Genomic DNA, 26,687 nt, shown 5'->3' with positions numbered 1-26,687 from the left:
CGAGAGCCATGTTGCAGAAAAGCAAAGAATATTGCAGTATCGAGAATCACGATGGTAGCAAATCCGCGATCGGAGGTCATCCATCTCATTATCAAGTGACTGTACATTGGCCAGTAGAATGGAGGGAAGTGGCTGGTTTTCCCCTCACCTTAATCTCAGCAGGATCCCCCCTCTTGCCTTTGTAACAACGGCGTTTCCTCTTGGGTGGCCTGAAAATTGGGTCGTAATTACATATAGAGCCCCTGGCAGATTAATCGAAGTTGAAGCTGAAATTAGGGTAAGTAACTGTCGATCTGATGTTCAAAAGTTCTTGTCGGTTGTAAGAAATAATAGTGGATACATATCGTGAAAATAAAGTAAAGTAATTTCGTGAAAATAAAGGGTTGCAAAACGGCGCCATCTTAATCATGCAACGTACCCATTAAACGTGTCTATAACATTAATATCTTAAGTTCTGAGAACATGGTAATCCGATTCTGGGTAAATTCTAATTGACATTAATGGTCTCCGGAAAACATTCCTTGCTCATAAGGGAAACATTCATATAAAATGAGACTCTTAAGTGAACGTTGTGGAAATATTTGTTGAAACCTGAGAAGTCAGTCAGTCCCTCAGTCACTAATTCAGCCAGGCAGTCACTCAATCAGTCAGTCAGTCACTCAGTCATTCAGTCAGTCAGTCAGTCTCTAAGTCACTCAGTCAGTCAATCAGTCAGTCAGTCATTCAATCAGTCATTCAGTCAGTTAGTCAGTCAGTCCGTCAGTCACTAAGTCAGCCAGTCAGTCACTAAGTCACTCACTCACTTAGTTACATTCAATTACATGCAATGCAATGCAAGTCATCTGCAAAGAAAATATTTATAGCTATTACTGTATTACATAACAGCAGACTGCGGTCTATTTGGAGTGTGCATACTGATTGCTCTGTGGCAAAGAGCTTGCAGGAATGAGCAGTTCTCAGAACAGTGCTCTCTCAGGCTTCAATCATTCAACTAGATCATCTACACCCTTCCATTCTACCCTGCCCACCACCCCTTCCAACCCTCTCCCTCGCCCACCCCCAGCCTGTGGTGTGCTGCTCCCAGTGCCCTCGTTGTTTCTCCATGGCAACCGGAGCACTATAAGGCAGGGGAACTGGCAGCTAATCCTCAGGAGCTTACACAATTCTTACTTCTTCTCATAAGAGGTTTTTACCAATGCAAGGGATTCTCCGAAAACAACACAAACCCTTCCTCTCCATCCACCAGAGTAAGAAAACAAAAGGTAGAGAGGGAAAAACGGTAGGTAGCTAGGTCTCTTCATGTTTCATAAAATGTTTTGTTTCATCTTTTTCCAATGGTAGTTTTGGATGGGTATACCGTTTTATACGGTCTTACAGAAGTGTGTGTTGTTCAGATTTGTCTGACATGCAGGGTACGTTGTGTGTGGGAGGATGTTGCGAATGCGTTCAGAGGTAGTGTTGGCGTGCGTGCACTTGTGCGTTTGACCTGTGGTGACTCAGGGACCGTACAAAACAAATACAGCAAAAAATACTTCTATGTTAATGTCTGGGGATCTGCTTCGGGCATCTGGGACAGTTACTCAGCATGCCCCTTCCTGTATTAGTACATCCTCATGTTGTGGGATTCATCTGTGTTCTACAGCTATTTATTATTGTTTAGATGCGTGATGGGTAATCTGACTCATTGGTGAGCAGGTGGACATCCAGTGGGATTTTCAATTAGAAAAACAACTTGAACATCTATTTCTATACAGTAAGTGTGCATGTGTTCATGGAAAGTGTTCCACCAGAATGTGTTATAGCCTCTGTGTTCTGGTAATATGGCTTAACTCTCTAATCTGCAACATTTTCCTTCGGAGGAATGTTGTTGTTCAGATGTGAGGCCAGGAGTTTAGAATATCCCTATGTCTGTCTGATCTGCAGCTAATAGTCCACGCAAAGGGAACTTTTTCCCCCAAAACATGATACACACGTTAACTGCTGAGTGCATCCACTCAGGAGAGTTTCTCCAGCCATTTGGCCCTTGTCTCATTACCAACATGCTGTATAGCAGGCTCTGTCCATATGGAGCAATTACTGTATTTAAACTCAAAGTCCTTCCCTTCATGCTCCCTCCCGTGCCCCCTTTTTCTTTCTCCCCTTCTCGCACCCACTCCCTGCCCTTAGTTCTCTCTCACTTGCTTGCACTAATCCCTTTGTTGTGGAGTATTGAGGGGCCAGGGCTCTTGGCTGACTGGCCATGCCTGTGTAATGGGGGCTAATTCGGGTGAAGGGTGCCCAGCCAGCCCTCCTGCTGGCCATCCTCCACTAGATTAGGCGGGGCGGGTACATTTTTAAGGCCTCCCTCAGCCCAAACACATTCTCCCTCTCGTTGCTTCTAGCATCGCTCTCTCTCTAACTCTCTTTCTCTGTCTGTCTTTCTCAATCCTATTTTCCCTGCCTGATAAAACTTCTCTCTTCCTCTCTGTCTTCCTCGAACTCTTTGCTGCACTCTCTCCTTCTCTTTCATTTCCTGTCCTCCTTGTCGTCTCTCCATCTAGCCCTAAGTCAGTGGCAGGGGTCCCAGCAGGGAGATGGGGGTCCCAGGTGGGACCATGCGGTTCTGGAGCCATGCTGTCCCCACATTGCTCCTTCTACCCCTGTGTCTGCTGGGGAGGATCGTGGAGGGCCAGGCCCCAGAACAGGGCAAGGAGAGGGGCTACCTGCAAGAGGCCATCAGGGCTCTACAACTTGGGTCTCAGACCCAGCTCCAGAGGGACCAGACAGGGTTCCTACTCTCCACTGTCCTCCAGGCTGTGCACTGTGCAGAACGGATTGGGGGATCACAGGAGCTCTGTGACAAGGTAAGGCCTAGAACATTCTATGACATCCAACTGTTACTCTCTATCTGCTATGGGGTTCAATGTATTACATTCTACTATATGACACTTTTATTCCATTTAAGGTTTTACTCCCAAAAATAACATTAATGTTAACAGCAATTACTACCACAGTAGATACGATCTGCATTCACTCCTGTCTGTTCATTCTTTCAACCCTGCTTGTCATGGTTGGAATGTGAGTGTGTGGAAGCTTAAGGCCTTGCCCTCTATGCAGCACTCATGCTGAGTGGCTTTAGAGGTCCCTCAATTTGACAGAACACTACATAAAAATGTGGTCTGTGAGGCACAGGGTTTCTGTGTGTTTGTATGGGTGGGATTACAGTGTGTGTGTGTGTGTGTCTCTGTGTGTCTGTCTCTGTGTGTCTGTGTGTGTGTGTGTGTGTGTGTGTGTGTGTGTGTGTGTGTGTGTGTGTGTGTGTGTGTGTGTGTGTGTGTGTGTGTGTGTGTGTGTGTGTGTGTGTGTGTGTGTGTGTGTGTGTGTGTGTGTGTCAGAAGCCCTGAATGGAGGTCTCATTTGAGCAGGGGTTTTAGAAATTAAGAAAGCAACTCATTCATTAGAAACGGACTCTTATGACCCTGAAACATTGTGCATTGAAAATATTTGCAAGGGTTAGTGCCTTGCCCACTCTCTTCCTCTTGTGTGTGTTCATGTGTTTGTCTGGCCAGGACTGTATTCACACTAACACAAAGCTCCCCATTTGGGTAAAACAGGCCTTATTATCAAACAATGAAGGGAGTTAAAGAATAAAAAAAATATCTGTGAATTATATGGATTCAATTGCCTTGCACAGGGGGAAAAGCATATTGCCTCTTAATTTATATGACCTCAACACAAAACAAAATGTTAACTGTAACAAAGAACATGCCTTAGATCGTTAGCACAAAGTGTTTGCTTGATGGCTTTAAGTCCTTTTAGTCAAATTGACAGATTTCTTATTAATCACTCTATTCGCATTCACTGATGGCTGGCCAATTTGACCTGGATAAAAATGAGTTACTGTAAATCCATTTGTACTGTTTCCATAGCACAGGGTGTATGAGTTGATATATACAGTACCTGTCAAAAGTTGGGACACACCTACTCATTCAAGGGTTTTTCTTTATTTGTACTATTTTGTGCATTGTAGAATAATAGTGAAGACATCAAAACTATGAAATAACACATATGGAATCATGTAGTAACCCAAAAAATGTTAACAAATCCAAATATATTTGAGATTTGAGATTCTTCAAAGTAGCCACCCTTTGCCTTGATGACATCTTTGCACACTCTTGGCATTCTCTCCACCAGCTTCATGAGGTAGTCACCTGGAATGCTTTTCCAACAGTCTTAAAGGAGTTCCCACATATGCTGAGCACTTGTTGGCTGTTTTCCATTCACTCTGCGGTCCAACTCATCCCTAACCATCTCAATTGGGTTGAGGTCAGGTGATGGTGGAGGCCAGGTCATCTGATGCAACACTCCATCACTCTTCTTTTTGGTCAAATAGCCCTTACAGGTATGTTTTTGGTCATTGTCCTGTTGAAAAACAAATTATAGTCCCACTAAGTGCAAACTAGATGTGATGGCGCATCGTTGCAGAATGCTGTGGTAGCCATGCTGGTTAAGTGTGCCTTCAATTCCAAATAAATCACTGACAGTGTCACCCCCACACCATCACACCTCTTCCTCCATGCTTCACGGTGCGGAGATAATTCCTCCATGCTTCACATTGTGGATGCGAAGATCATCCGTTCACCTACTCTGAGTTTCACAAAGACACAGTGGTTGGAACCAAAAATCTAAAATTTGGACTCATCAGACCAAATTGAGTGGCTTTAGATTGGCTGACTGGAAATGCATTCCAGGTGACTACCCCATGAAGCTGGTTGAGATAATGACAAGATTGTGCAAAGCTGTCATCAAGGCAGAGTGTGGCAGCTTTGAAGAACCTCAAATATGAAATATAAAGAAAAACCCTTGAATGAGTAGGTGTGTCTAAGTTTTTGACTGGAACTGTATACTGAACAAACATACTGTATAAATGCAACATGCAACATTTTTCAAAGATTTGATTTACTTATAGTTCATAATCAAATCAGTCAATTTAAATAAATTCATTATGCCCTAATCTATGGATTTCACATGACTGGGTGGCTGTGGGTGAGCCTGGGATGGCATAGGCCCACTCACTTGGTATCCAGGCCCACCCACTGGGGAGTCAGGCCCAGCCAATCAGAATGAGTTTTTCCCCACAAAAGGGCTTTATTACAGACATAAATACTCCCGCAGGCGAAGAAGCCGTATGTGGAGGTCCTGGGCTGATGTGGTTACACGTGGTCTGTGGTTATGAGGCTGGTTGGACGTACTGACAAATTCTCTAAAATGACGTTGGAGGCAGCTTATGGTAGAGAAATTAACAGGACAATTTCTGGCAACAGCTTTGGTGGACATTCCTCGAGTCAGCATGCCAATTGCACACTCCCTAAAAACTTAAGACATCTGTGGCATTGTGTCATGTGACAAATCTGCACATTTTAAAGTGTCCTTTTATTGTCCCCAGCACAAGGTGCACACGTGTAATGATCATGCTGTTTAACCAGCTTCTTGATATGCCACACCTGCCAGGTGGATGGATTATCTTGGAAAAGGAGAAAGGCTCACTAACAGGGATGTAAACACATTTGTGTACAAACTTCCCGAGAGAAATAAGCTTTCTGTGACTATGGAAACAGTTAAAGGATTTTTTAAATTTCAGCTCATGAACACTGTAGATGTTGCATTTATATATTTGTTCAGTGTAGCATTCACTTTTTATATCAGTGTCCATATTGTCCATGTGTTTCTAGTAGATAGACGATATGGTTCAAGAGAAAATAGCTAAATGAATGAAAAAAAGCATCTAATCAAACAAAGGCATTATTATCATATAACTGCAACTCTACCAACTATTGACGTCTTTTACAACTGCCAACAGTTTGACAGTAAAACATTGACAACAAATACATACAGACATAGTAAAATAAATACAAAAAAATGGTGATCATTACAGACACCTGTACAAATATGAAGTACCCAAAAGGGCCACTAGATGTCTCGTGATATATTAAATCATTCTGATAGAAGGTTTCCAGTAATATACCCCCCTTTCACCCCTAATTCTGCCTGACTCATTTTGTAAGCTTCCAGTAAAGGTTTTACTTCATTTCCAAGCAGCTGAAATGTTTACTTTGCAACATATCCCCTACGTCACACACACTGCATAACATGTTTGATTGCTATGTTTACAGTGCCTCACTCCAGACCTTGTCCTCTCTGTCCTGGAGGATGATAGGAAGGCTTACCTCACCGAGGATGACTACCATAGAGTCTCCACCGTTTTGCTCTACTACATGATCAACATGGAACACCTGTGTGCCACCAACCCCTCCCCTTCCTCCTTTTCCTCCTCCTCCTTGTCACCTAGCTACCAGTACTACCTTCTGGCCCTGACCAACCTCCAACCCTCAGAAGAAAGAGGCTTCCTCTCCTCCAATGAGATAGAGAGCATTCTGCAGCTCATCAACCAGAACTATCAACCACCTGCTCCAGAGACATCTGGCTCCTCCCAATCACAGGTAAGACTGCTGCACCTCTAGCATAAAATGTCACGTCAACCAAAGGCACAGTTCTTCACATCACCAGAGAATCATCTCAATCTCCACACATTGAAATAGCCTCAGACTGTTAGAGATGGACACTGGAGAGTTACAGGAAGATATTCCCAGTTGTTAACCAGTAACACATCATCCTCCTTCAGTGTATCGATGCCTCCCGTCTACTGGATGAGTTGGGGATCACAGATAGCCAAGGTGCTGATCCATCCTCAGTGGCCACACTGTCTGCAGCCATCATCACCCACACCCTGCAGGGCCACTGTTTCAGCAAGAGGAACCTGCCCTCCCCTGCCTTCTTTACAGATTACATCTTCCAGTCCCTCAACCGCACCAGCAACCTACATGTCAGGGGTAAGTTTAGGAGTCCTTCCTGTGAGTGATTTGACCATAGAGTTGGATAGAGGGCCCAAAAAGCTATTTAGTACATCTCTATAGATTTGAGTTGTATGTGGTGATGTAAGCACTGTTTGATGTCAGTGCTCTGGCTGTTGCATAGATTTGGAGGAGCTGCTGCACCAGCTTGGTGTGGGAGGTGGTGGTGGAGGGGCCTATCACTCACACTGCAGAGAGAAGCGGAGCATCACAGGCCCCTCCCATATAGGGTGTGTCCATGAGCCTTTGGGGATCAACACAGACTGGACACAGGTGAGACAGAAACTCAAGACTCCACATTTAGTGGTGAAAACTGATTTGAGCTGAAAAGGCTCATGGTTCGAACTTGAGGAATCACCATGGAGAGCTTTCCCAGACAAAATATTTCATCATATTTTCGATTCTTTTCTGTTTGATTAGATATGCTACTCAGCCAATCAGCTGGTGGATATTTTTGTTCTGGATCAGCATTTGCATATTTCCCGGGATCACTTCAGACAAATCTGCCCAGCTGTTATCCAGCAGTTGCTAGGGAATGCCTGTGAGTCCACAGAGCCAGCTACACGAGGATCTCCACCCAGTGCCATTGAGAGTAAGACATTGTACCTCACAACCCATCATTAGAAATCAACATCTTGTCTACACTGTCCTTTGGCTGATGTCAATGTCTAGCTAAGATGTTCAGCATGCCCCCATTTGTCACTATTTGTCCTGAGTAGAGTCTAAAACATGTGTAATCCATCTGTTGAACAATGCCGTTTATGTATGGCTTCAACACATAAAGCTGCTGTAGTCTTGTCTCTTAACTATTGATGTTATCTCTGCTATAGTTCTGAACACATCTCTGTCTCTGCTCTCTCTGTAGAATATGGCTACAGTACGGCTGCTGTGTTACTCATCACCGTGGGCTCCATGTTGGGCATCTGCCTGATCTTCTTCAACTCCTGCCAGGAGACCTACGCCCTCATCCTGCAGCTCTTTGTGGGCCTGGCCGTGGGAACCCTCTCAGGGGACGCCCTCCTGCACCTCATACCACAGGTATAGGGCACAGAGGCCGTACTCATCCCACAAGTATAGGGACAAGGTCACACTTAAACCATAGGTAAAGGTCACAGAGGCCTCATAAACCTCAAACCACAGGTATAGGGAATGGAGGTTATACTCATGACACAGGTATAGGGAATGGAGGTTATACTCATGCCACAGGTATAGGGAATGGAGGTTATACTCATACCACAGTTATAGGGATTGGAGGTTATACTCATACCACAGGTATAGGGAATGGAGGTTATACTCATACCACAGGTATATGGAATGGAGGTTATACTCATACCACAGTTATAGGGAATGGAGATAATACTCATACCGCAGGTATAGGGATTGGAGGTTAAACTCATACCACAGGTATAGGGAATGGAGTTTATACTCATACCACAGGTATATGGAATGGAGGTTATACTCATACCACAGGTATATGGAATGGAGGTTATACTCATACCACAGGTATAGGGAATGGAGGATATACTCATACCACAGTTATAGGGAATGGAGGTTATACTCATACCACAGGTATAGGGAATGGAGGTTATACTCATACCACAGGTATATGGAATGGAGGATATACTCATACCACAGTTATAGGGAATGGAGGTTATACTCATACCACAGGTATAGGGAATGGAGGTTATACTCATACCACAGGTATATGGAATGGAGGTTATACTCATACCACAGGTATATGGAATGGAGGTGATACTCATACCACAGTTATAGGGAATGGAGGTTATACTCATACCACAGGTATATGGAATGGAGGTTATTCTCATACCACAGGTATAGGGAATGGTGGTTATACTCATACCACAGGTATATGGAATGGAGGTTATACTCATACTACAGGTATAGGGAATGGTGGTTATACTCATACCACGGGTGTAGGGAATAGAGAATATCTCCTAAATGGTGACACCTCCCAAGTACATCAAAAATGGTGTTATAGCTGTTTCATGTAAACACGCCAACCTATTTGGTCTAAGATATTTTCTAAGACTGCATAACAACATTTTAACCATTGTTAAACAAACAGTATGGTCAGTGACATTACCCATTGGGATTTCCTTTCTATCTTAGCTCCCCCTTTTTTTCTATAGTCATCATGAGTCATGACTACTGGACTGATTACAAAACATATAAGAATGCTTTCAGTGTAGATTAAATGTCTCATTGTTTTCTCTCCCTGTCTCCTCTGGAGATCCTTGGCCTCCATGACGACAGTCACCATTACGATCATCACTTTACTGAGGGAAAGGAATATCTGTGGAAGATTTTGGGAATCATCGCTGGAATCTACGGCTTTTTCCTCATCGAAAGGATCTTCTCTCTTGTGATGCCATCAAATGGCCATGTAAGATGATAGTTTTTACTAAAGCATTTATTTCTGTCTCTTGGCATGTTCATCTTCCTGTTTAAAACAACGAATATGCAGTTTGTTACCCACCAACATTGAACTACAGGCCTGAAAAGGAGATAACAATACCAACAATTACTGTTAGCAGGCTGTTTCATGTCCAAATCTGAATGTTATCTATCGAAATCCATTAAAAAAAGAAGGTTATTAATGACTATTTTCCCATTGGTTCCCATTGGCCCTGGCTGAAACTCGGAATGAAGCTGCATCCCTATGGCTTCTGGTCAAAAATAGTGCACTACAAAGGGAATAGGATGCCATTTGTGACAGAGCCTGAGCTGAGCTGACTGTGCAGGTGGCTGTGGCTCTGGCTGGTGGCCTCTGGAGTGACTGGAGGCTGATGAGTCTCTTTTTCTCTGGCAGGGTCACGGGGGCCTGGGCAATTCCCATGACCTCCCCCTGGAGCTCAACTGCAACGGCCAGTCACAGAGGGGCATGTCTATCTCAACCATGCAGCTGGTGAGTCTGTTTGTCCCTCTCTGGCACATATACAGTAGTGTATATAAAAATAAAACATGTTCAGTGATTGCATCAATGGACAGTTGAAGCAATATGAAACCTATTGGTGACCCTTGAACTTCCTCATATGAGAGCAGAAATAGAGAACTCAATTGAAGGTGCATCCTCACACAAGTGTCCCCTAGGCTTGTTTGGACATGAGCTGTCTGTGAAAGGGAAACAGTCCTTTTTGAGCGCTTTTAAGGTTTCTGCTTTGAAGAGAGACAAACAGCTGCAGTGGTATAACTGTGTCCCTGTGTCCACTGATGCTTCAAATTAGAGCTGATGACAAATCTGTCAACCCTCTTTGAACTGGTTGAACACAATTGGCGTGATGCCATAGATTTCTGTTCTCAATATTAGGAAATATGTGTCATTTCAACAAAGGCCTATCAACAACAAGAGAAAACATGGGTGAAGGTGGCAGAGGTTTGGAGTGAAAGTGGGAGAAATGATCTGCCAATGTGCTGTGGGAGGCTAATATAAAAGCACAGGAATTCAAAAGAGGCTTATAGGATTCAAAAATATTTGGTCAACATTTTGAACAGTTTGAACTCTGATGTTGACGTGCACAGAATGTTGCATTGCAGGGAAAGTGAAGAGGAGTGTGGGCGAGAGTAAATCTGTAACAGGCCATGGTGTAGGAGACCTTGATGCTGCTGTTGAATAATTCATGCCTTAGAGAAACTGAGCAGTTTTGGCAACTTTGGCAGACTGTTCATGACATAGGCAGGGGGAATTGTGGTCACTCGTGTGCTGCTTTTGCCATGGACCGGAATAATATCATTGTAATGCAGTGTAATGTAAGGAAAAATCCTCCGATGTATTTGTCTCTCGCCTACAGGGAACTGTGGAGGACTTAGAATGCACAGAAATCCCATCAGAGGAGGCTGAACCAAGAACCCCTACGCATCAGACGAGTAAGTAAGATATTTCATCGTCCTCCTTTATCTTCACTCCCTGTCCCCCAGTCCTCAGTTCCCTCTCTGTCTAGTTTGATCCTCTTCTGTTTTGTTCTGTCTAGTGTGCTGTGTGTAATTAGTGTGGCTAGGACTGGGACTGGGCTAGGGAACGTAGCAGATGGGCTATCAGGACAGAGCCGCCACACAGACAGACTTTCTTTGTGTTCCCAGGACAGGGTATTCCTGTACTGGCTGTGATGGTAATCGTGGGGGACAGCCTCCATAACTTTGCTGACGGCCTGGTGGTGGGGGCGGCCTTCTCCTCGTCCACCGAGACAGGCATGGCGACCACCGTGGCCATCCTCTGCCATGAAATCCCTCATGAAATGGGTGAGGTCACAAGTCACAGAGCAGCTACTGAAAGGTCAAAGGTTGTTGGCATGGGTTGGCAGTGTTTCTTGTTCTTCTTTGGGTTCTTTTGTCAAACAGAAAAGAAACATGTCTTGAGTCGTTTGTGTCCCAGTTTTGGAGAACTGAAAACACTGGTTCCAAATGACCTAACATATGTTCTTCTTCTTCTTACTTTGTTCTTCATCTCAGGTGACTTTGCGGTGTTGCTAAGCTCAGGTCTCTCTGTGAGGAATGCAGTGATGATGAACCTCCTCAGTGCTCTGACGGCCTTCATCGGCCTCTACATCGGCCTCTTCGTCTCCTCGGAACCAGAGGTCCAGCAGTGGATCTTCACCGTTACCGCGGGGATCTTCCTCTATCTGTCGCTGGTAGAGATGGTGAGGCTGGGATACTGCTGTTCTTCGTAAAACACACACTGATAGATAGGGACCGGAGTTTAACCAGACAGTGTGTCCCCTTGATCAGTCAGCTCGCACAGTCAGGCAAATCGTCTTTCCCTATTGATAGGTAATAAATTGTTGCAATTCACAGGTGATTTGGGATAGAGAGAGATTTACCCAATAATCAAACTCCCAGACCCTAATTTCTCCCTCTTCTCTTCTCTTCCTCCCGTTTCTTTCTCTCAGCTCCCAGAGATGAGTCGTGTGAAGACCAACAGGCCCTGTATCATGTTCCTCCTGCAGAACCTTGGCCTCCTAATGGGCTGGGCCTGTCTTCTGCTCCTTGCACTGTTTGAGCACAAACTTAAGTTTTGATGACAGGACACACACACATCATACTATGGTATCTGCCATGCAAATGTGTAATTGATGGCAATGTTGACGGTACTTTGTGGTCTTGCTTTTTTGTTGTCATTTTGACATCTTGTTTATTGATTACTGCATTATTTACTGACACACCATATGAAGACAGTGAACAGTACATTTAAAATGTCACAAGCAAGAAACATTTCATAAGTGACCGGATAATAGAGTGACGTGAATAGTAGCAGTGACGATGTGAATCAAATGTCATTTTAGATCCAGTGGTTACGCATAATGTGTTAGAGCTGGATGAATCCACTTTTGTATGAATCAGATGCCTAAATGTGATCTTTAGGACATGAACACATCTTCTGTGTGATGATTTATTTTTGTATGACGTACTGTGTAACATAGGGCACATAGCTAGCTGTCACATCTGTGTCTGGACATGATAGTGTCAGATGTCTAGTCTACAGTGCCAGACGAGATCTTTATATACAGATACCTTGCTTGTATGTGTATATTTGCCATGAAATACAGTGTCTTCAGAAAGTATTCAGACCCCTTGACTTTTTCCACATTTTGTTAGTTTACAGTCTTATTCTATAATTTTGTCAGATGTTACTATGGAATACTGAAGTATAATTACAAGCATTTCATACGTGTCAAAGGCCTTTATTGACAATTACATGAAGTTGATGCCAAGAGTCAATATTTGCAGTGTTGACCCTTCTTTTTCAAGACCTCTGCAATCCGCCCTGGCAAGCTGTCAATTAACTTCTAGGCCACATCCTTACTGATGGCAGCCCATTCTTGCATAATCAATGCTTGGAGTTTGTCAGAATTTGTGGGGATTTGTTTGTCCACCCGCCTCTTGAGGATTGACCACAAGTTCTCAATGGGATTAAGGTCTGGGGAGTTTCCTGGCCATGGAACCAAAATATTGATGTTTTGTTCCCCAAGCCACTTAGTTATCACTTTTGCCTTATGGCAAGGTGCTCCATCATGCTGGAAAAGTCATTGCTCGTCACCAAACTCTTCCTGGATGGTTGGGAGAAGTTGCTCTCGGAGGATGTGTTGGTACCATTCCTTATTCATGGCTGTGTTCTTAGGCAAAATGGTGAGTGAGCCCACTCCCTTGACTGAGAAGCAACCCCACACATGAATGGTCTCAGGATGCTTTACTGTTGGCATGACACAGGACTGATGGTAGCGCTCACCTTGTCTTCTCCGGACAAGCTTTTTTCCGGATGCCCCAAACAATCGGAAAGAGGATTCATCAGAGAAAATGACTTTACCCCAGTCCTTAGCAGTCCAATCCCTGTACCTTTTGCAGAATATCAGTCTGTCCTAGAGATATGTTTTTCCTAGAGAGAAGTGGCTCCTTTGCTGCTATTCTTGACACCAGGCCTTCCTCCAAAAGTCTTTGCCTCACTGTGCATGCAGATGCACTCACACCTGCCTGCTGCCATTCCCGAGCAAGCTCTGTACTGGTGGTGCCCTGATCCCGTAGCTGAATCAACTTTAGGAGACAGTCCTGGCGCTTGCTGGACATTCTTGGGCGCCCTGAAGCCTTCTTCACAACAATTGAACCGCTCTCCTTGAAGTTCTTGATGGTCCGATAAATGGTTGATTTAGGTGCAATCTTACTGGCAGTAATATCCTTGCCTGTGAAGCCCTTTTTGTGCAAAGCAATGATGATAGCACGTGTTTCCTTGCCGGTAACCATGTTTGACAGAGGAAGAACAATGATTCCAAGCACCACCCTCCTTTTGAAGCTTCCAGTCTGTTATTCGAACTCAATCAGTATGACAGAGTGATCTCCAGCCTTGTCCTCGTCAACACTCACACCTGTGTTAACGGGAGCATCACTGACATGATGTCAAGCTGGTCCTTTTGTGGCAGGGCTGAAATGCAGTGGAAATGTTTTTGGGGGGATTCAGTTCAGTTGCATGGCAAAGAGGGACTTTGCAATTAATTGCAATTCATCTGATCACTCTTCATAACATTCAGGAGTATATGCAAATTGCCATCATACAAAATGAGGCAGCAGACTTTGTGAAAATTAATATTGTGTCATTCTCAAAACTTTTGGCTACAACTGTACACACAATACCCGATAATGACAAAGCGAAATTGTGTTTTTAGAAATTTTTGCTCATTTCATTAACAAAAACTGAAATATGATATTTACATAAGTATTCAGACCCTTTACTCAGTACTTTGTTGAAGCACCTTTGGCAGTGATTACAGCCTTGAATCTTCTTGGGTATGACGCTACAAGCTTGGCACATCTGTAATCCTGACCAGTCTCTCAGTCCCTGCCGTTGAAAAACATCCACCCAGCATTGTTTCCTCCAGACGTGATGCTTGGCATTCAGGCGAAAGAGTTCAATCTTGGTTTCATCATAGTCTGAGAGTCTTTAGGTGCCTGTTGGCAAACTCCAAGCGGGCTGTCACATACCTTTTACTGAGAAGTGGCTTCCGTTTGGCCACTCTATTTAACCTTTACTTAACTAAGCAAGTCAGTTAAGAACATATTGTTATTTACAATGACAGCCTACACCGGCCAAACCCCAATCCGGACGATGCTGGGCCAATTGTGTGCTGCCCTATGGGTCTCCCAATCACGGCCGGTTGTGATACAGCCTAGAATCGAACCAGGGTCTGTAGTGACGCCTCTAGCACTGAGATACAGTGCCTTAGTACGCTGCACCACTCGGGAGCCCAAAGGCCTAATTAGTGGAGTACCGCAGAGATGGTTGTCCTTCTGGAAGGTTCTCCCATCTCCATATAGGAACTCTAGAGCTCTGTCAGAGTGACCACCTCCCTAAACACTTATTGCAGAGGGCCTTGTGTTTGGCCCGGTGGCCATCTCTAGGAAGAGTCTTGGTGGTTCTAAACTTCTTCCGTTTAAGAATGATGGAGGCCACTTTGTTTTTGGGGACCTTGAATGCTGCAGAAATGTTTTGGTACTCTTCCCCAGATCTGTGATCCGACACAATCATGTCTCGGAACTCTACGGCCAATTCCTTCGACCTCATAGCTTGGTTTTTGCTCTGACATGGACTGTCAACTGTGGGACCTTGTATAGACAGGTGTGTGCCTTTCATCATCAATCATCTCCACTCAATTGAATTTACCACAGGTGGACTCCAATCAAGTTTTAGAAACATCTCAAGGATGATCAATGGAAACAGGATGCACCTGAGCTCAATTTCGAGTCTCATAGCAAAGGGTCTGTATACTTGTGTAAATAAGGTACTTCTGTTTTTTGGTTTTAATAAATGTACAAAAATGTACAAAAACCTGTTTTTGCTTCATCATTATGGGGAATTGTGTGTCGATTGTTGAGGAAATTATTTTATTTAATCAACTTTAGAATAGGGCTGTAATGTAACAAAATGCGGAAAAAGTCAAGTGGAATACTGAATACTTTCAGAAGTAAATACCAAAATAAAGGAACCACCAACCAAGTGTCTTAAGGGTGTTGGGCCACCACGAGCCGGCAGAACAGCTTCAATGTGCCTTGGCACATATTCTACAAGTGTCTGGAACTCTATTGGAGGGATGCGACACCTCTCTTCCACGAGAAATTCAATTATTTGGTGTTTTGTTGATGGGGTTGGAAAATGCTGTCTCAGGCACCGATCCAGAGTCTCCCATAACTGTTCAGTAGGGTTGAGACCTGTTGAGTGGGAGAGACTCAAGTGTTTCCTTTATTTTGGCATCTTACCTGTATGTTCATTATGATATAAGGCTGTTGCTGTTGACAATCAAACCATCCATTGATCCCCATTTGATTAGGAAGCCAAACCAAGTCTCAACCTTATTTATTTCACTAACATAGATGATCAAAACTAAAGATAATATATTTGAAGTAAATACTTGGAACACAAACTCCATTACTGAATATCTATAGTTGGTTGTCAGTATAATACTCTGAATACAGCACTTTGGGGTCTCAATAAGTGATCTTAGTAAGCAGCTGATATTTTCCAGATATCTAGAAGCGCAAGCAAAAAGATTGAATAAACGATTGTTGTTTACTCAGCCCAATTCTTATTGATTCGGAGATGGATGCCTAATGCATAGGTTGCGGCCAAGGTCTATCATCTCTATCGCCTTTAAAAAAAAAATCACTAATGTTGGGGAGGGACGGTTGGGAAATCACCTAGTCTCAGTGTGTAAACAAATGTGGCAACCAATAAAACAAAACATTTCTTCAAACATACTGTATCTATATATAATAATATATGCCGTTTAGCAGACACTTTTATCCAAAGCGACAAACAGTCATGCATGTATAAATGTTTTACATATTGGTCCCAGGAATCAAACCCACTACACTGGCATTGCAAGAGTCCTTCTCTACCAACTGAGCCACAGAAGATCACTGTAGCTCACCCACTATGTTAAACACATCATCTATCAATTTTCTGCTGCTGGGTATTGACATTGTAATGGATGTTCTGCCCCTTTCTTGTCTGGCCTGACCAGAATGGAAATCAGAGTTTGTTACTGCACTTTTGTTCTGTTATACAGTATGTAGAATTTGTTCTGATCAGCTCTAGTCAGGTCTAGCCCTGTTTGGTGGTATTTTGGTACTGCTCTGCTCTGTTCAGTTATAACCAATGTCAGGGAATTTGGTTCTGTACTGCTGTTTACATGATATGCCTTCTAAATCAATTATTGTCTCTATGTGGTTATACAATAACACTGCCTGTCAGCTCTCTATTTTGGAGACATGTATTCTCAGTCCTGATCAGTGAACACTGTGTGCGGTCAAACGGGGGGCAGTTCCACCCACCTGAGCAGCCTGTACTGTTCTCTTCATCCAGCAGAAAGCTCTTGGTCTGGGCTGACTAATCCACACTCAACAAGCTGGAGACTCCGGAGGGCTCCTGCCCACACAGCGCTGTACTGTGCTCCCTCTCTCAAAGGCCAGAGTGGGCCTAGAGAAGGAGGGGAAGGAAAAGGTAGAAGAGGGGCATGAGAGGGGAAAAAGAGAGAGACGCATACTGTATACAAAATATTCACTTATACTATATTCATGAGACAATGGATACATTTGCGATCTTGAATCGTCTGTATAAGGCCACAACTATGATTCGATATTATACAAGAGACGTTTATGTACAATTCTGATGAGAAGCTCTCTTTAAGCAGTAACTGGTTAATGCTGAGTACTCGATACAGTACAGTAACATCATTTCACAAAAGTCTAGTCCACAAGCTGGAGGTAGTCATCTGCCAGTAACTATACAACAAGGACAATATGTTTATTCATAATAACCACAGTATAACAGTATAACCTCAGATCTGCAAATACTGTAGATAGTGCTTAGAGAATTTGGCTTATGGTTGGTGTCAAAGCCGTGAATATTCTGCTGACTCCATTTATTACAGCTTTCCGAGTCATTCCACAACAATGGGAGGAAGTTCACGGCATTTTCTCCTATACTTCCAATTTATTGTGCTAATTTTGGGAATGCCATCCCCTTTGGAATTTCCAGGAAAGCTCCAGGTTTATTGGTTTGTGTGTGTGTGTGTGTGTATGTGTGTGTGTGTGCGCGTGTGTGTGCGTGTGTGTTGTTCTAAAAGACCCTCTTTGACATGCTTGTGTGTGTGTTTTGAAAGGTGTTCGCTGCCAGGATGTAGGAAGGAAAGGATTTTTATCTGGGCTGTGAGTGCACTTCTGTATCCGCAGCTATCCTCACTCACTCAGCAAAGAGCCCCCAAAGCAGAGTAACGGTCAGGGGTCAGGAGGACAGAGGGAGCATAGACGTGAGCTAAGGGGAAAGGCTAAGACAGATATACAATGGGATATGTCAGCGATGCACTCAGATGTTATCCTTTTGGATTTTAAATCGGGTGACTGCTCTGACTCAATACATAACCCATTGTGCTTCATGTATTGTAATTGTGCCAAAGGTACGTGCTAACCCACTTGTAGATGTTGACCTGCGTGTCTTGTGTGTGAGGTTAGAGTCAGGTTTTGATGTGTCAGGAGTTATGGTATTGAGCCAATGGTAAGGAGTTAAAATGTGCCTATTAACCCATAAAATCCCTTTTCCACCGATGTCTACATTTCTTACTCTGAAACACCGAACCTTCGCAGGAAAACACAATTACAATATGCTGCAGAGTATAGGCCTACTGTAATTATTGTTTGTAAGTTGCTGTATATGGATCATAATACAAAGACCAGTCTAAAGGCAATCTGATCAGAACAGACTCTACTTTCATGCAAAATCTCTCATTAATTAGGGTAGCAACTCCCAGAGTGTATCTCAATTATTTGATTCCTCGCTTTCCTCTCTCTTCCCCTCCTTCTCAAAGAGCATTGGCATAGTAGATTCAAGGTCCCTCCCCTAGGACCTGTTCCTCCAATGAGTTTTAAGAAGGAGATTGGGAGAGAGGACGCAAGGAATCAAGGAAATAGGAATTGGAAAAGAGCCCAGTTTGTTGAACCAAATAAAACCACTAGAGGGCAATGATGAATAATAAAGGCACTGAGTTTTGTCCTACCAACAACCAACAAAATACTGCTAGAGGGGGTGTTCGGGGGCGGTTTACAGGAGGTATCAGTCATTTTGCCCATGACAAAGGCAACTGTCATTGTGTATTAGAAAACGTTTTAGTGGTGACATTTGGCTTTGACAGGAATAGGATTCCTGGTGATGAAGCATGAAAAGACAGATAGAGTGAAGATAAATCATATATGTTTTACATTCTATCTCCCAGCTTCTTAATAGCTTCTACCCCCAAGCAATAAGACTGCTGAACAGATAATCTAATGGCTACTCAGACTATTTGTATTGACCTACCCCTTCTTTACTCCACTGCTACTCGCTGTTTATTATGTATGCATAGTCACTTTACCCCTACCTGCATGTACATACGGTATTACCTCAATTACCTTGACTAACCTGTACCCGCGCACATTGACTAGGTACTGGTACCCCCTGTATATCCTCGTTATTGTTATTTTATTGTTGCTCTTTTATTTTTTAACTTTAGTTTATTTAGTAAATATTTTCTTAACTCTTTTTCATAAAACTGCATTGTTGGTTAAAGGCTTGTAAGTAAGCATTTCACGTCTATACCTATCGTATTTGGCGTATGTGACAAATACAATTTTTTTTGTGTGTGTGTGTCTGTGTCTGTGTGTGTGTGCAGTGAGCAAATTATATTGTGGCATTCGTGGGGGGGGGGGGGGGGGGGGGGGGGGGCTTGTTTCACGGGACTTTTTATTTGTGCACAAAAGATTTTTATGGGCCTAATAGTGAAGCAGTATTTTAACGGTAAAAATGTATTACTTTTTAATGTGGCATGAACACAACCAGTCATGATGTTTTCATTGTATTGTCAAACAAATCACTTAAAAAGGTAGGCTACCTGCACACTCCAATAATTCCAGCATCCAAAGAGTGCACTATGCACCAGCAATTTGGGACCCAGTCGAGATACAATGTTGCAAGTTCACTATGGAAAGCTTAAGACAGACAGAGATCAAGGCTGACAGGTAGCATGGCTGCCTCGACCCACGACTTACAGAGCAGGGAGAGCTGTGACACACTGATCCCTTAAAGCGCCAATCCCTTTAGCGGGATCGATTTGACAACATCCGGTGAAATTGCAGAGCGCCAAATTCAAACTACAGAAATATCAATATTCAACATTCACGAAAATATAAGTGTAATACATCAAAATAAAGCTTAACTTCTTGTTAATCCAGCCGCTGTGTCATAATTCAAAAAGGCTTTACGGCGAAAGCACACCATGCGATTATCTGAGGACAGCGCCCCGAAAAACACATGAAAATCATTTTTCAACCAGGCAGGTGCGACACAAAAGTCAGAAATAACGATATAATAAATGCCTTACCTTTGAAGATCTTCTTCTTTTTGCAATCCCAAATGTCTCAGTGACACAATGAATGGTCCTTTTGTTCGATAAATTCCTTCTTTATATTCCCGAAATGTCCATTTATTTGGCGCGTTTGATTCCGAAATACACCCTTTCAAACTCGCCCAACATGACTACAAACTATCTAATAAGTTACCTGTAAACTTGATCCAAACATTTCAAACAATGTTCCTAATCCAACCTCAGGTATCCTAAAATGTAAATAATCAATCAAATTTGAGACGGGATAATCTGTTTCCAATACCGAAGAAAAATAACACGGAGCACGCTCCTGTTCACGCGCAACAAAAGACTAGGGACCTTCAGATTGACACGTACAAAGAACAGCACTACTTCTTCATTTCTCAAATGAAAAACATCGACCAATTTCTAAAGACTGTTGACACCTAGTGGAAGCCATAGGAACTGCAATCAGGTTCCGAATAAAATATGGTTTCCCATAGAAAATCTTTTGGAAAATCCTATGACTTAAATTTTCCCCCCCCTGGATGGTCTGTCCTCTGGATTTCGCCTGCCAAATCAGTAATTTGATCTGTTTTTTTAACAGTTTTAGAAACTTTAGATTGTTTTCTATCCAAATCTACCAATTATATGCATATCCTAGCTTCGGGGCCTGAGTAACAGGGCACGCTTTTCATCCGGACTTCAAAATACTGCCGCCTAGCCTTAAGAAGTTTTAATGCATTATTCGCTCGATTTGATTGGTTCGCTTAAATATTTTTTTTCACAAGGGTTGAGACCTTTTGTTGTTTGTATTTGAAAACCGTTGTAATGGAAGAGAGCTGCGCTCAGGTTCTGTGTGTGGCTGTGCATGTAGGCGTTTGAGCGAGAAAGACACAAGAGCCAACCAGTAAAAGCCCAGCCCCCTTCATTATTGACTCATTGTGCCAACATCAAAGAGCCATTACAGCCATTCCAGACTCTGAAGTCCGGAGGAATTTGAGAGTTAGGTGTTAGCCAAACTAGCAGACAGTTGGAGTAGAGATTAATTCAATTGAAAGGTTTAAATCATGACATAGTGGTGGGAGTGTTCGTTTAATTTGGAATAAGCGTTTATTTTCATATTTAACACTGTAGCAGTGCAAAAAATTAGAGCCACCCCCCACCAATGTTGGACTTTTGTTACATTTAGGGGAGCTAATGTCTCATTCCCTGGCCCCCATAATTTGCACATTGTGGCATGTAAAGGTGCTATAGTGCAAAGACAGTAGCATGTCCTTTTAAGTAAGGCTATTTATTGCGAAACATAAACATTTAATGTGTTTTTATCCAAAACAACTCTTACTGTGAAATGAGTCAATCACAAACTAACCTCATCCTCAGGACAATTGTGCATGAGTGGGAAGTGTCTGGTGAACGAGCTTTACTAGGCTACAAACAATTATCAACGTGCGACGCTTTTAGATTTCCCCCTTTCCATTATGTTCGAACCCCATCATAAAAGTAACTATTATTTTACAAAATAAAGTAAAAATCATTGTTAAAATCAAATGTTAACTCGAGCAACCAGAATTAATCTAGATGTCCCTTGCTTGAGACAACGCTTGCACCTGTGCCTTTGCTCGATAGAGCAACTCTAACCAGTTGAGTGCGAACGTGGGGGAAGGCTGATAGTGAATTAACGTGGGAGTGAGGGCCAGATACTCGCTAAGTGACTGAGCTGTCCAATGACATGCAGTCTTATTCTTTCTTTCTTTTTCACCTAAAGTGAGGAAACAAGGCCATTAGAAAAACGTTTTTCTTGTGTGTTTTAATTTTTACACTATTTTTTTTATTTTTTTTTTACCGCAAACTGCTCCTCCCTTCCTAAGTCTTCCCGGTTGTGGTCTGACTCAAACTTCAAGACTGCATGGCAGAGTGGGCTGAGGAAAATGGCCTAGTCACTTTAACTCCTCCGTCGCAAAAGTCTCTTCCACGCAACTATTTGTATTCATTGGGACGTAAAGTCGTGTCAAACAAAAATGTCTGCTCTAAAATTTGAAGAGAGCGGGAGTCACGCTTGACCACCGGACCCTTGAACAAGTTGATTGTCTATCTCAACGATCGATCGACGGTTGGATGTCAAATGGTCCATAATAACTTGCAAAAGACGCACTCACTTTTGGACAGACATATGGATTCGCTCGAAAACCCTGGGCTACAAGTATGTACAGTTGCAACATTTTATAATGTCTATGTCTATGTCGCACGCGTACAGTAATAAATAACTTGCCATTTATGAAGTTATCCAACAAAAATAGATGCAAATACCTCATTTCCAATACCATCTTGGCTTGACGCCAAATGTAACGAATCAGTAAACCATGACCAAAACGTTGGAGGAGCCTGCGTTATGCCAGGTAGTATAGCCTACCTTTTGGATAATAAGGACGAATATTCTTGTAAAAAGTGAAACAACTAGGCTACTATTGTTTCAGGTGTGTTACATAGTTATAGCTGTCATTCGTTTGAAGACAATTGAATTGCAGCAGCCTGATTATTTTACCTGGTGATCCTTTCCAACTGGTTTATTATGCAGTACGTTTCTTACATTTATGCATCAGTAAATATTTGTATTTTTTTTGCATGGCCAGTCAAGTACGTTATTAGCCTTGGGGGTTGGGTATGAAGTCCACACAGTTAAAATGGGGTTTGCTTTGATGTGATTAAGAAAATATTTAGATGGTCTCTTGACCAGTTCAGTGGTTCAGTAAGATGTCTGAATCATTTTACATTACAGGATTCAGTAATAGAGAGCAATAGTAAATGTGTCGTTTCGTAGGCATGAACTCCACCGTGACTCGTTGGCCAAAGCCTATAGGGAAATGAATGATTTAAAAAAATAAATAAAAGGTTTTTGGATTAACTCTGAAAATAAGGTCTGTGGTTAACACAGGCGTCGGGGGTCTTATACGTTTTCTTCTCTGATGTAACGTCATCAGCTAACGTCACTTTTTGTGAATTTTGAAGCATTTATGTAAATCAAAACAAGAGCATAATGCACATAAAAGCTATATAATTCATAAAGGTCATGTTAACTGACTGATAGGATCTCAGATCTTATTTTCGGCATTACTATAATGGCTGAACAAACCAGAGGAAACTCATTTCCATTTTTTTGTACTACAAGCTGGCAAGCTCTACACTCTTAGAAAAAAATGGTTTTAAAATAGTTATTTGGCTGGCTCCATAGGATAACTCTTTTTGGTTCCAGGTAGAATCCTTTTTAGTTCCATGTAGAACCTGCGGTACAAATGGTTCTATATGAACCCAAAAGTGTTCAACCAAAATAGTTTTTACCTGCACCCAAAAAAGGGTTCTTCAGAGGGTTCTCCAATGGGCAGTATATAATAGCCTTGGTTTTGTACTACTAAAAAGAGCAGATTGCAATTATGATAAGTACTGGATGTTGTACTATTTCCACTTGCCAATCTGTTTATGAATGTAGTGAATTCATAATGAATGATCAATGACAACTAGGCTGCTCTAATAAAAAAGATATAGCAAATATATGCACCCAGAAATGACATTCAACATTGTCTAACGTCACTGCATATTGAGTGCCTGCACCAAAATGGGTATTTTAGAGTAAATAGACTAGACATAATAACATTTGAATTGGTTTGATTTGGATTTGGTTTCTAAGTAACCAACAGAATAGCTTTCTTTTTATATTCATAATTTACATGTCCTGGGGGAATGTGTTGGAATAAAAGCAGATTTGGTGTTTTGTCTGTTGCTACTAGCAACATAGCACTTCAGCTCTGTAGTGCAGTTTCCCGGGGTGTAGCCTATTATGATCACAGATAGTATATCAACTATTGATCATATGAGCCCCGTGCAATAATGTCCATTGTTTTTATTTTCAAATGACTTGAAAACTTACTTCAGTGCCACCAGAATCTTTTCCCATAGCAATACACTCTTGTATAATACACATAGTAATACACTCATTGTTTCCCCTATATTCCCTGCCACACTTCCCCCAAAATAAAATATTTAAAATAATATATATTTATATTTTCTACAATTTCTAACATTTCTGCTGACACACGCTTTTAAGATCAGAGTGACAAGTTACAACAACTTACATATGGGAAGAGAACATAATTACATTTTCATGCATTTTGGAGTTGAAAAACCTTCTCACAGTCGTTCAACAAAACCAAATCTCCTGGGAAGACACCCCCACCCCCCACACGAAGACCCCAGCTGCTACGAGCCACATAAGATGTCATACCCCATATGTCAACACGTCATACCCTTTGTTATCCAGGTTTTAGTGTTACCTGCTGATAATGGTCTTTGAAAAAAATAATCATTCTGTTTTCTCCCCTTATTGAAGTCACATGGAAAAGGAGCACGGAGGAAAGGCAGATTCAAAGGATCAGATGGAAGCACCTCTTCAGATACAACAACCAACAGCTTTGTGCGACAGGTAAGGGGAACAAGCACGCAGCGTTTAGGTTACCTAAAAGGTATTTATCACCTCAGTATCTTGGAAGGTCTGTGGATTTTCTGCACAGCCAGTGATCCCAGTGGTTGGCAGTGAGAATCTGATTTAGGAAGTGCGGGTGGGAGTGTGAAAGTAATCCTGAGACAGTACCCTTTTCTGACTTTGAATGCGTCGGCGAGGGGCATTAGGTCACTATAATGGTATGAATGTGATGATATCTCCAGGCGTTCTGTATGCGCTAGAATATCTGGCCACCGGACACTTACGACATCACCTCTGCACTGGATGTTTACCGTATATAATTAGAACGTTCTACGTCTATGGTTTACAGTACATAGCCAGCAAAGTTCATACTGGCGTAAGAGTGAAAACAGCCAAGTCATTGATATAAATCATTGCATGTTGCAACGAAAGCCCCTTTGGTAAACAGTGCTTGGGCACAGTATGTTAACGATCTCTGTGAACTGCCGGCACCGGTGGCCCTGTAGCTCTGCACTCAGTGGCTTGAGTTTGGCTGGCGAGACTGTGGCCTATTATAAAAGCAGACCCTCTGAGGTACACGGTGTGTACGTGAAGCACTCGCGGCGTCTGGTTTTTGTTGGAGCAGCGGACCAGCGGGCGACCGACAGGGAGAGGACGGGTTAAGGATGGGCTCCTCGGCAGAACTGTTTCTTCCTTTTTTGGACGAGGCACAGATCGCCTCCTCTTTAGCAGAGCAGCGGTGAAACCAGAGTGGGATCAGAACAATATGGCACGTTGTGGAATTGCCGTCTGCTTTCTCTCAGGCACAGAGAAGGTGTTTGAGTTGAGGCTAAGGGGAGCTCACATTTGCTTTCACCGTGTGTTTATACGATCAGTGAAGAGTTGCTGTGTGGATTAGGGTGGTGGTGAGGGTCTTCTCAGCAGTGATATGTCATGGCTACCCTCCTTCCCCCCCACTGGGTATGCCAACAGACTCATTAGGCCGACCACCTCTGACTGACTGTCGTCATCCTCTACAACGCTCTCAGTCTTCGTGACCAAACTCAATTAGACTGAGCGCGACTACAGTAACTTACATCTGAGACACGACACTGCGGGAGACGCCGAGACATGAGCGGGAAGTTAGGACAGGGAAGGAGCGTCAAGTAGAGGGGAGAGAGAGAAAGGGAAAGAAAAAGGGAGCGAGGGGGAACGTATGAGGGTCAGACAATCAACCACAGTACGTCTGAGACACAACCCTGCTGAGAGAGATACCCAGACATGATGTAGGATGTGAGAGAGAAAGTAGAGAGAGAAAGAAAAAGAGAGAGAGGGGAAAGGTTGTTCCCGAGGTCAGACTGGCAAAGCTAAGCGCAGATATAGTATCCCCTTTTAGATGTGAGGCTGGAAGAGGACTGCAGGAATAGCAGCCCTTTCAGGAACTCTGCTAGGAACTAAAGTAACTACACTGCTTTTTGAATTGTTTTATCATACCAGCGGGTTAAGCTGACCTTCTTTCCCTTCCCCCTCTCCCTCTCCATCTTGTTGGACATGATTATTTTCACTTCTCACACAAGTATGAGGCTGTGGTGTCTAAAACTTTAAACTAACACACAGTGGGAACTGGATTTCAAAACATGTTTCGCTGCCTATTCGTCAAGCTGTCAAGCTCCTTTTCATTTTCTCCGGACATGTTTTTCTTGTCTCATCGTATAATCAAACTCAAATGTACACATCACCAAAAGAGATATCTTTTGAAAACTATAATAATAGTTCAGGTACATTTTGTGATGATTTTATGTTACTTTCATTGAAATGATCTACACAACTTTTTTTCATCAAGCTTTTCATTGTGAGTCTCGCCTATTCCTTCCGAATGCTCATATCGCACGTTGTTTGAGTGCCTTCCACTCTTCTCCCATCTCCCCAACACCACACCTGTTGGCACGGTGACTCAATCCCAGTATTCATGTGGGCGAGTGTTCAGAGTGTTCAGATGCTCATTGAGGTTACTGTCCGCCCGATCCATTACACCTCTCATCTCTCTGTCCTGCAGTCAAACTGCTACGTAGAGAAAGGTCTTACGCAGAGAGAGGGCAGACAGAGACAGGGGACGAGAGAAGGGGAATAGAGACGGAGAAATAAAGAGAGAGAGAGAGAGAGAGAGAGCGAGAGGAAAATAAATAGAGAAGTGCCCTGTGACTCTTACTGCCCATGGGGTTTACGGTAGGATGGAGGAGGTTAAGAGCAGTGGTGGTCCGGACCACTCAGTCAGCAACCAGTGGGAGTAGTGGTGGTGCGGTCACTCTCTGCTTTAAGTCCAACGCTGCAAGAAGATGGAGTAGTCTCTAAAGGACTACGACTGCGTCATGGACTCCATAAATAATGTTGAACCGAGCTGAATGTCATTGAGGGGATGGTAACTGATACTGTATAATTGCAGGGATA

The 26,687-nt window shown here is 42.9% G+C and overlaps 2 protein-coding genes across 4 annotated transcripts in view; both read left to right on the top strand.

The window, feature by feature from the left end:
- Positions 1 to 1,136: 1,136 nt before the first annotated feature.
- Positions 1,137 to 12,466, top strand: LOC109899045 (zinc transporter ZIP12). Of its 2 annotated transcripts, XM_020494096.2 has the most exons (13): positions 1,137 to 1,279; positions 2,541 to 2,843; positions 6,153 to 6,479; positions 6,662 to 6,869; positions 7,015 to 7,163; positions 7,311 to 7,482; positions 7,756 to 7,928; positions 9,142 to 9,294; positions 9,721 to 9,816; positions 10,700 to 10,775; positions 10,989 to 11,147; positions 11,358 to 11,545; positions 11,795 to 12,466. In XM_020494096.2, the coding sequence occupies exons 2-13, from the start codon at positions 2,574 to 2,576 to the stop codon at positions 11,921 to 11,923; spliced, it is 2,100 nt and encodes a 699-aa protein (XP_020349685.1). In that variant the 5' UTR covers positions 1,137 to 1,279; positions 2,541 to 2,573; the 3' UTR covers positions 11,924 to 12,466. The 2 variants fall into 2 exon arrangements, with proteins under 2 accessions (XP_020349685.1, XP_031691848.1); XM_031835988.1 differs by having other exon boundaries at positions 1,137 to 2,843.
- Positions 12,467 to 21,480: 9,014 nt separating this feature from the next.
- Positions 21,481 to 26,687, top strand: part of cacnb2a (calcium channel, voltage-dependent, beta 2a) — a 117,497-nt gene continuing 112,290 nt past the window's right edge. The window contains exons 1-2 of one of the 2 annotated variants that reach the window (XM_020494783.2): positions 21,481 to 21,986; positions 24,168 to 24,260. In XM_020494783.2, coding sequence (XP_020350372.1) covers positions 21,909 to 21,986; positions 24,168 to 24,260 — 171 coding nt within the window. In that variant the 5' untranslated portion in view covers positions 21,481 to 21,908. The remainder of the gene's footprint in view (positions 21,987 to 24,167; positions 24,261 to 26,687) is intronic. The other variant, XM_020494785.2, reaches the window with a different exon arrangement.

Source organism: Oncorhynchus kisutch, linkage group LG11, assembly GCF_002021735.2.
Source record: "Oncorhynchus kisutch isolate 150728-3 linkage group LG11, Okis_V2, whole genome shotgun sequence".
Classification (NCBI taxonomy): domain Eukaryota; kingdom Metazoa; phylum Chordata; class Actinopteri; order Salmoniformes; family Salmonidae; genus Oncorhynchus; species Oncorhynchus kisutch.
Note: the sequence above shows the minus strand (reverse complement) of the source record. Positions and strands in the feature narration are given on the sequence as shown.

What these genes read in the sequence shown, in the direction of transcription:
- LOC109899045 (XM_020494096.2), top strand. Translation starts at nt 2,574, where the DNA reads ATGGGGGTCCCAGGTGGGACCATGCGGTTCTGGAGCCATGCTGTCCCC. An exon ending in TCCACCCAGTGCCATTGAGA is followed by an intron (nt 7,483 to 7,755) that starts GTAAGACATTGT and finishes CTCTCTCTGTAG; the next exon opens with AATATGGCTACAGTACGGCT. An exon ending in CTATCTCAACCATGCAGCTG is followed by an intron (nt 9,817 to 10,699) that starts GTGAGTCTGTTT and finishes TCTCGCCTACAG; the next exon opens with GGAACTGTGGAGGACTTAGA.